The 10092-nt window shown below is 43.0% G+C and overlaps 1 protein-coding gene and 1 pseudogene across 1 annotated transcript in view; both read right to left on the bottom strand.

Annotated features, from left to right (window-relative positions):
- LOC124037390 (unconventional myosin-IXAa-like) overlaps window positions 1-3060 on the bottom strand; it is an 80835-nt gene extending 77775 nt beyond the window's left edge. Inside the window, exon 1 of the mRNA XM_046352092.1 lies at window positions 3057-3060. Coding sequence (XP_046208048.1) covers window positions 3057-3060 — 4 coding nt within the window. The remainder of the gene's footprint in view (window positions 1-3056) is intronic.
- Window positions 3061-5825: 2765 nt separating this feature from the next.
- Window positions 5826-9329, bottom strand: LOC124037389 (annotated as a pseudogene).
- Window positions 9330-10092: the final 763 nt, after the last annotated feature.

Genomic DNA, 10092 nt, shown 5'->3' with positions numbered 1-10092 from the left:
CCCAGAAGTGGTGTGGGGGCTGTGCTTTGGCAAAGTGGGTGGGGTTATATCCTTCCTGTTTGGCCCTGTCCGGGGTGTCCTCGGATGGGGCCACAGTGTCTCCTGACCCCTCCTGTCTCAGCCTCCAGTATTTATGCTGCAGTAGTTTATGTGTCGGGGGGCTAGGGTCAGTTTGTTTATCTGGAGTACTTCTCCTGTCCTATTCGGTGTCCTGTGTAAATCTAAGTGTGCGTTCTCTAATTCTCTCCTTCTCTCTTTCTTTCTCTCTCTCGGAGGACCTGAGCCCTAGAACCATGCCCCAGGACTACCTGACATGATGACTCCTTGCTGTCCCCAGTCCACCTGGCCATGCTGCTGCTCCAGTTTCAACTGGCCTGGGCCCTAGGACCATGTCCCAGGACTACCTGACATGAGGACTCCTTGCTGTCCCCAGTCCACCTGGCCATGCTCCTGCTCCAGTTTCAACTGTTCTGCCTTACTATTATTCAACCATGCTGGTCATTTATGAACATTTGAACATATTGGCCACGTTCTGTTATAATCTCCACCTGGCACAGCCAGAAGAGGACTGGCCACCCCACATATGCTCTCTCTAATTCTCTCTTTCTTTCTCTCTCTCGGAGGACCTGAGCCCTAGGACCGTGCCCCAGGACTACCTGACATGATGGCTCCTTGCTGTCCCCAGTCCATCTGACTGTGCTGCTGCTCCAGTTTCAACTGTTCTGCCTTATTATTATTTGACCATGCTGGTCATTTATGAACATTTGAACATCTTGGTCATGTTCTGTTATAATCTCTACCCGGCACAGCCAGAAGAGGACTGGCCACCCCACATAGCCCGGTTCCTCTCTAGGTTTCTTCCTAGGTTTTGGCCTTTCTAGGGAGTTTTTCCTAGCCACCGTGCTTTTACACCTGCATTGTTTGCTGTTTGGGGTTTTAGGCTGGGTTTCTGTACAGCACTTTGAGATATCAGCTGATGTACGAAGGGCTATATAAATAAATTTGATTTGATTTGAAATACTCAGAGCTGTAATCGCTGCCAAAGGTGATTCTAACATGTTTTTACTCAGTGGGTTGAATACTTATCTGATCAAGATATATATTTACAAATGTTGTTAGAATGTTTTTTGTGTAAAAATAATTACAATTAAATCCATTTTGATCCCACTTTGTAGCACAACAAAAATGTGGGAAAAGTCAAGGGGTGTGAATACTTTCAGTGGGCACTAAGTCTCGAGAATGTGAGCTATGACGTTGGTGACTCTCCGGGGGAATGTCATCTTGTCTGTCAACTCTGTGGGTGTGAATGGGGATGTAGGACAGAGGTGACAGGGCGATGACCAAATGAGCTTCACCTTGGATGGTCCATCTGGCACTGTATACCAGAGGCAGATCGTCCCTCCACCAATCCCAGGATCCATAAAACTTCCATCCTGGTGGGAAAGGATCAACTCGCTGTCTTCAAGGACCCGAGCAAATCATTTCAGCCATGTTCTCGTGAAACCCGAAAGGACACTTGAGTGAAGCATGATTTTCGGATGTTTACGTAATATAAATTAAGGAAGTTTTAATGGAAGGCGCCTGTGTTAAAGGATGGTGATGTAGGTGTAGTGTGGGGAATTCTAATTGATGTATTTCCCTGGTCATCCCCAAAGCCAACACTTACTTTGGCCACCTTTCCTTCCAGTTCTCTGCTGCCTATGACGTGAATGAATTGCAAAAATCACGGGAAGCTGGAGACTTATATCTCCCTCTCTAACTTTAATAAGCATCAGCTGTCAGAGCAGCTTACAGATCATTGTACAGTACCTGTACATAGCCCATCTGTGATTTGCCCACCCAACTACCTCATCTCCATATTGTTATTATTTGTTTTGCTCTTTTGCACGCCAGTATCTCCACTTGCACATCATCATCTGCACATCCATCACCCCAGTGTTAATGCTAAATTGTAATTATTTTGCCAATATGACCTATTTATTGCCTTACCTCCCCAACCTTACTACATTTAAATATATTCTCATTTTAATAGATGACGGCCTCTCTTTTAAATTGCATTTTCAACAATTTACAAAAAAATTGAAGCTGAAATTGGGATTTTATTTTAGAATAAGGCCTGTTTTTCTTTGAAGCCAGAAGGAGGCTAGTATCAGCTACATTTATGCCGTAGACTCTAGACTCAGTCACTGGTATACTTTTGTTTACAAAGTCATTTTGGGTTTACTACCTTTTATTTGTGCATTTTTATTGTTCAGAGATGTGGTGGGCCGTCTCTTCCTTTGCTGGACTTTGTCCTGCTAACTGTTCCAAATGTCCGAACTGAATTTGGTAAAAGGGCTTTTATGTCCTCTGCACCATCGTCTTGGAACGCCTTACAAAATACTTTTAAAGTGGAAGAACTTGTCCCGATTGGTGTTTTTAAATCACCGATGAAGGATTTTGAGGCTGATTCCCTGACCTGTCAATGTTTTTAATTTGCTGTTTTATACTCTTGTGAATTCAATGGTTTTTACTAGATTACTTGTAGTTTTTCATGTTGTCTGCCTGTAATTTTTTGTAATGACTTGCTGCTGCCTATTTTGGCCAGGGCGCTCTTGAAAAAGAGATTGTAATCTCAATGAGCCCTTCCTGGTTAAATAAAGGTTAAATAAATAAAAAATTAAAAACATTTGCACACACTGTACATAGATTTTTCTATTGTGTTATTGGCTGTATGTTTTGTTTACTCCATGTGTAACTCTGTGTTGTTGTTTTTGTTGGACTGCTTTGCTTTATCTTGGCCAGGTCACAGTTGTAAATGAGAACTTGTTCTCAACTGGCCTACCTGGTTAAATAAAGGTGAAATAAAAACTGTTTAAAAAAATGTAACAGTGGTTTGACACTTGCACCACTGTGATGTCATGGCCTTTGAATGAAGCTCTTCCATGACGACTCTCATGTTGACCCAGTGGCTTCCGTCCAATGGGTACACCAGGATTTGACCCCTATAGACACTATTGGACAGAGTGATGAGCAGTACAGCCAATGAGATCAGGGTTGGTTGATATATCCCTCACCCATGGTGAATCGTTCACTGAAACCTTAATAAAGAGGCTGCTGATTGGTTTGGTGGACGTGAGGTTGCTGGTTGGTTTGGTGGACGGAGGCTGCTGGTTGGTTTGGTGGAAATGAGGCTGCTGATTGGTTTGGTGGACGTGAAGTTGCTGGTTGGTTTGGTGGACGTGAGGCTGCTGACCCCAAGACAAAGTTTGAGTGCAACGATATCAGCAGGCTAGTCGATTGGTTTGGTAATGTGAGTCTTGTCAAGCCTGTTTGTTTGGTTTGACAATCAGGTATGCATTGTCATGGCAACACCAACCGATCTGGTGGATGTGATCAACTCCTACTGCTCATACATCCTAAGGACATAGCCTGAAATCCATCACCTTTATTTTGTGCTAACATTCTACCTCCTTGTACTCTTGTGTCATTGTTTGGCATGACAAGGAGTGGAATGTTGCACAAACAGACTGGATTTCTCCAGGCTACGCGATGTCGTAAAGTAGGCTACTCAACAACACGCTGAATGGATTTGGTTTGAACATTCGCAGGTTCTTATTATGAGGGTTTGGTGATCTCTCAGGCTTTAATCCTCTGTGCTCATTTGCCATGTGGTCACAATATTACATCATGCAGGTCCAATTGAACTAATGTGATGCCTGTGTTTATGAAAGAGTGTCGTGGGGGCTTTATTCAACACACTTTTGGTCTATCTAATGAAACATAACCTAATGTGATGGTCTACATATTCATCTCATACTCATACAGTCCCAATTCATTTTATGACATGAGTGGTCTGCAAACATTGGCAGAGGGTGGCAGCACACTTCATATATTTTCTCAGTTAGTGACATTCAGTTTAGGGGACGTGCATCATGTTACCATGTTGTTAATTTCTAGTTTAGGGGACGTGCATCATGTTACCATGTTGTTAATTTCTAGTTTAGGGGACGTGCATCATGTTACCATGTTGTTAATTTCTAGTTTAGGGGACGTGCATGATGTTACCATGTTAACCATGTTGTTAATTTCTAGTTTAGGGGACGTGCATGATGTTAACCATGTTGTTAATTTCTAGTTTAGGGGACGTGCATCATGTTACCATGTTGTTAATTTCTAGTTTAGGGGACGTGCATCATGTTACCATGTTGTTAATTTCTAGTTTAGGGGACGTGCATCATGTTAACCATGTTGTTAATTTCTAGTTTAGGGGACGTGCATCATGTTACCATGTTGTTAATTTCTAGTTTAGGGGACGTGCATCATGTTACCATGTTGTTAATTTCTAGTTTAGGGGACGTGCATGATGTTAACCATGTTGTTAATTTCTAGTTTAGGGGACGTGCATGATGTTACCATGTTACCATGTTGTTAATTTCTAGTTTAGGGGACGTGCATGATGTTAACCATGTTGTTAATTTCTAGTTTAGGGGACGTGCATGATGTTACCATGTTACCATGTTGTTAATTTCTAGTTTAGGGGACGTGCATCATGTTACCATGTTGTTAATTTCTAGTTTAGGGGACGTGCATGATGTTAACCATGTTGTTAATTTCTAGTTTAGGGGACGTGCATCATGTTACCATGTTGTTCATTTCTAGTTTAGGGGACGTGCATGATGTTAACCATGTTGTTAATTTCTAGTTTAGGGGACGTGCATCATGTTACCATGTTGTTAATTTCTAGTTTAGGGATGCATGATGTTAACCATGTTGTTAATTTCTAGTTTAGGGGACGTGCATGATGTTAACCATGTTGTTAATTTCTAGTTTAGGGGACGTGCATGATGTTAACCATGTTGTTAATTTCTAGTTTAGGGGACGTGCATCATGTTACCATGTTGTTAATTTCTAGTTTAGGGGACGTGCATGATGTTAACCATGTTGTTAATTTCTAGTTTAGGGGACGTGCATCATGTTAACCATGTTGTTAATTTCTAGTTTAGGGGACGTGCATGATGTTACCATGTTGTTAATTTCTAGTTTAGGGGACGTGCATCATGTTAACCATGTTGTTAATTTCTAGTTTAGGGGACGTGCATGATGTTAACCATGTTGTTAATTTCTAGTTTAGGGGACGTGCATCATGTTACCATGTTGTTAATTTCTAGTTTAGGGGACGTGCATGATGTTACCATGTTAACCATGTTGTTAATTTCTAGTTTAGGGGACGTGCATCATGTTACCATGTTGTTAATTTCTAGTTTAGGGGACGTGCATCATGTTACCATGTTGTTAATTTCTAGTTTAGGGGACGTGCATGATGTTACCATGTTACCATGTTGTTAATTTCTAGTTTAGGGGACGTGCATCATGTTAACCATGTTGTTAATTTCTAGTTTAGGGGACGTGCATCATGTTACCATGTTGTTAATTTCTAGTTTAGGGGACGTGCATCATGTTACCATGTTGTTAATTTCTAGTTTAGGGGACGTGCATCATGTTACCATGTTGTTAATTTCTAGTTTAGGGGACGTGCATGATGTTAACCATGTTGTTAATTTCTAGTTTAGGGGACGTGCATCATGTTACCATGTTACCATGTTGTTAATTTCTAGTTTAGGGGACGTGCATGATGTTACCATGTTGTTAATTTCTAGTTTAGGGGACGTGCATCATGTTAACCATGTTGTTAATTAAAGTCTATGCATCATCACAAAACATCTCTTTACCGAACACGGTCAATTCAAAGCATCTTCCTCAGCCGACAGCAGTCAGACACTGCTCTATCTAACACAAACACCTTTTCCTTGAGCTATTGACCCCCCCCCGTATAACGACAGCAGGAATCCCAGATCATTTGTTTTTATCATTATTGTAATAAATTGTAGCTAAGAATAGTAGCGGCATTAGCCAGTTGACAGTAAAGTCCTTCAGATCATTTCGTGTGGTGGGGTCCGCTTTTAAAGCTACACATTATTAGTTCTACATGGATAATATATATATTTTTAAACAACGGAATCCTTCAAGATGACGTCCCTTGGTGAGGTCGGGCTGCTGAGATTCCGGATGGGAATGGTCTGATGCTGGAAGAAAGGTTGGAGGAAGATCCCAAGAGTACCGGCTATACAGCCTACTGCAAAGATCCACAGGAACAGACGATCCAATAGCATCGCCACGTACTTCCAGTCCTCAATCACCTGGAGAACACAGGGTCAGAAAAGGAGAGAGAGAACGGTCTAGAGAAGAGACTCAAATGTCTGGGGGCGTAAAGCAGCATGATCACCCACACATCCATCCATCCATCCACCCACCCACATCCACCCACCCACATCCATCCATCCATCCATCCACCCACCCACCCACCCACATCCATCCATCCATCCATCCACCCACCCACATCCACCCACCCACCCACATCCATCCATCCACCCACCCACCCACCCACATCCACCCATCCATCCATCCACCCACATCCACTCACACACCCACCCACATCCATCCACCCACTAACACATCCATCCACCCACCCACCCACATCCACTCACACACCCACATCCAACCACCCACTAACACATCCACTAACACATCCATCCATCCATCCATCCATCCACCCACCCACATCCACTCACACACCCACATCCATCCACCCACTAACACATCCACTCACACATCCACTCACACATCCACTCACTCACTCACTCACTCACTCACTCACTCACACATCCATCTATTCATTGCAGAACACGTGAAAAAAGAGAGAGGATGATCAACTGTACAAAATGCTGCAGAAGAAAGTTTCATATCAGAGCTGTAGCTCCGCCCACAGGTATTTTGCATTTATTATGGATCCCCATTAGGCGTTGCCAGGGCAGCAGCTACTCTTTCCTGGGGTTTATTATGGATCCCCATTAGGCATTGCCAAGGCAGCAGCTACTCTTCCTGGGGTTTATTATGGATCCCCATTAGGCGTTGCCAAGGCAGCAGCTACTCTTCCTGGGGTTTATTATGGATCCCCATTAGGCGTTGCCAAGGCAGCAGCTACTCTTTCCTGGGGTTTATTATGGATCCCCATTAGGCGTTGCCAAGGCAGCAGCTACTCTTTCCTGGGGTTTATTATGGATCCCCATTAGGGCGTTGGTGGGCAGCAGCTACTCTTTCCTGGGGTTTATTATGGATCCCCATTAGGCGTTGCCAGGGCAGCAGCTACTCTTTCCTGGGGTTTATTATGGATCCCCATTAGGCGTTGCCAGGGCAGCAGCTACTCTTTCCTGGGGTTTATTATGGATCCCCATTAGGCGTTGCCAAGGCAGCAGCTACTCCTTCCTGGGGTCCAAAAACATTACGACACATACACAAATAAAAACAAAAGACTGAAGAGCTTTGAAGGTCAATCTCCAGCTGGACAGAAGAAAAATGGTCCTTCCAGACAGATTTCAGCTTTTATGTTGGACAGAAAAGTAGCTTTTCCAACCTGCGATCTCTCTTACTTTTTAAAAACATTCTTACCATCTTATTGTGTTCTGATTTTCTGCATTTCTGATGTGATACGATAAACCAATTTTTGCAGCAAACAAAAACAACAATTCAAATAAGACCAGATTGACTCACAGTCTTGTTGTCGTCGTCTCTAATCATGTAGTCAGCGACGTATCGCACCCCGTCCACAGCTTCCTGTAGGTCAGGACTGTGACTGATGTCAGAGCTGGAGCTGCCACACCACGGGCGACCAGACAGTTGCTCCGTGGCAGAAACCCTCTTGTGTCCTCACACTCCTGAATGAATGAATGAATAAATTAATTAATAAATTACACATTTTCTTTACATATGAGAAACCCCTCCTGTCCTCACACTCCTGCATGAATTAATTAATTTCAATTAATAAATTATACATTTTCTTTACATGTCAAGGGAACCATCCGTTACAGTTTTTTTTTACAGTAAATTCATAATCTGTTGATTACATCTTCTGGTGATCACATGACCACAATAAAATGAAAGAAAAATAAATAATAATAATAATGGTACATGATAGAAATAGTATAATGACCTTTTTCTGAGGTAGTAGGACCCAGGAGATAGGAGGAATGGCGAAGAGGAAGGAGAGGAGGCCACGCCAGGGTCCATCCCTGGGCTAGCCTCCTTGGTCTTCTGGAGCGACAGCTGCCTCCTCTGACGGAGACGCTGTCTGGCTGAGTTGTTCTGGGGTGCCTCATGCACAGGGCAGGCAGCCAGTCCAGGAACACAACTTTAACCCAGTGGGGCATGGTGTGTGTGCTGGGGGAACGGTGATGGACATTCAGAACACACACACTGGTGACGATGGAGAAGGTTACGAGAACCATGGTGAACATCAGGTATTTACCTAGCAGATCAGAGAGAAGAGTGTGAAGAAGGATCTCATTTAAAAATGTCATTATGCAATGTTGTTTTTCCTCATTTAAATGTTGAACTTGACCTTTCTTTTAATTTACACTGTACATTCAACAGTCAAATAATATTTTCTCAGATAAGTTGGATAAAAAAATAATAATACTATTTTTGCAGCCCTACTTAACATTAAGCTTATGCATGAGCCATCACATAATGGTGATGGAGAAGGTCACCAGCACCATGGTGAATATCACGATCTGTGTGCACAAAGCAGAAGTGCTGATCTAGGATCAGGTCCCCACTGGCAATATAATCTTATTCATTATGATCTAAAAAATGTCAAACTGATTCCAGATCAGCACTCCTACTAAATCCTTAACCCTTGGTTAATACTGGCCCTGGCACAGAGCTTACCGATCAGGGGCACGTCCAGCGAGGTTGGCGGTACGATCTTAGATATCAGCAACAGGAACACAGTGAGGGCCAACAGTACAGAGACACACAGACTGATCTTCTCTCCACAGTCACTGGGCAGGTAGAAGACCAACACAGTCAGAGAGGTGATGAGGACACAGGGGATAATCAGATTTATGGTGTAGAACAACGGCTTCCTGGAAATACATTGAATTGAGCAGAATTTAATTGAATCTTATCTGAGGTACAGATAATACCTCAACAAGCTGTGTAGCCTATGATTCCAGATGACAGCACATGAAAGCATGAATGAAAACAAGTATTTCCAAAGTGGTCCTCGATTGTAAAAAATAATAACATCTTATGACAAGAAAAAGTAACACAACTAATATATTGTAAACAGTTGAAGAATAAGATTTTTTTTTAAATGGCACTATATATTCATTCCTTTTGATCAGGAAGTCGTAGGTCACATCCACGTAGATGGGCTCTGAGCTGGAGAAAGTACGTCTCCCGGGTAAAGCCAAGATGTCCCACTCTCCACTGGGCGTGAAGTCATCCATACTGGCCACACCTGTCCTGAGGACCAGATCCACCTGATTTGATTGGATTTAGATTTGACAATTAAAAGACATCGTCTGAAACAATACACGTAACAGGTTACAGGATCTAAGGCATTTGACCCACAGTTCCTACTTCGCGGTAGGGTCGTCTGAAAAAGCTATTATTATAAAAATTTGGGGCAGAAATGCCTTCTTGAACATGTGAACATTCATACGCCTTAATAATAAACTTGTTGGGGTCTGTAAATATGAATAAATAAACTGATGAGACTAGTTCAGCCAAAGAGAAGCATTGAGCTATACAGTGAGAAGTAAAGGATCCTTCCTGTTTAGTCGTGATTGGCTGAGATAATAAAATGGTTGGACATGCCAAGATAGGAGTCCTGATTGGTCTGTCATGTCACAGGCTTCAGTCTATAACACAATGGGAGCTTCGCTGGTCAGTACATAGATCATCGTTATACCGCAGACTTGAGGTAAAGTTGTAGCTTTGGGCTCTGGGTCTGAACCCTCCCTGTTCACTGGGACCTCTACTTCCTGACAGGCCAATCCCAGGTGGTGAAGGTAGACAACAACACGTGAGCCATGCTGATCCTCAATAAGGTGGGGCCCCCAAAGGGATGCCTACTCAACCCCCTTCTGTACTCTCTGTTCATCCATGACCGCATGGCTATGCACGTTCAACCCAATCATCCAAGTTTGGCATAGCCTTGTTTTGTTAATTTAGCAGACAAAGTTGCTCATGCGAAGTGATGCGCATCTC

The sequence above is a fragment of the Oncorhynchus gorbuscha genome, linkage group LG06 (assembly GCF_021184085.1).
Source record: "Oncorhynchus gorbuscha isolate QuinsamMale2020 ecotype Even-year linkage group LG06, OgorEven_v1.0, whole genome shotgun sequence".
In the NCBI taxonomy this organism is placed as follows: Eukaryota; Metazoa; Chordata; class Actinopteri; order Salmoniformes; family Salmonidae; genus Oncorhynchus; species Oncorhynchus gorbuscha.
The sequence above is the reverse complement of the archived record's forward strand: the minus strand, read 5'-3'. Positions and strand labels throughout refer to the sequence as shown.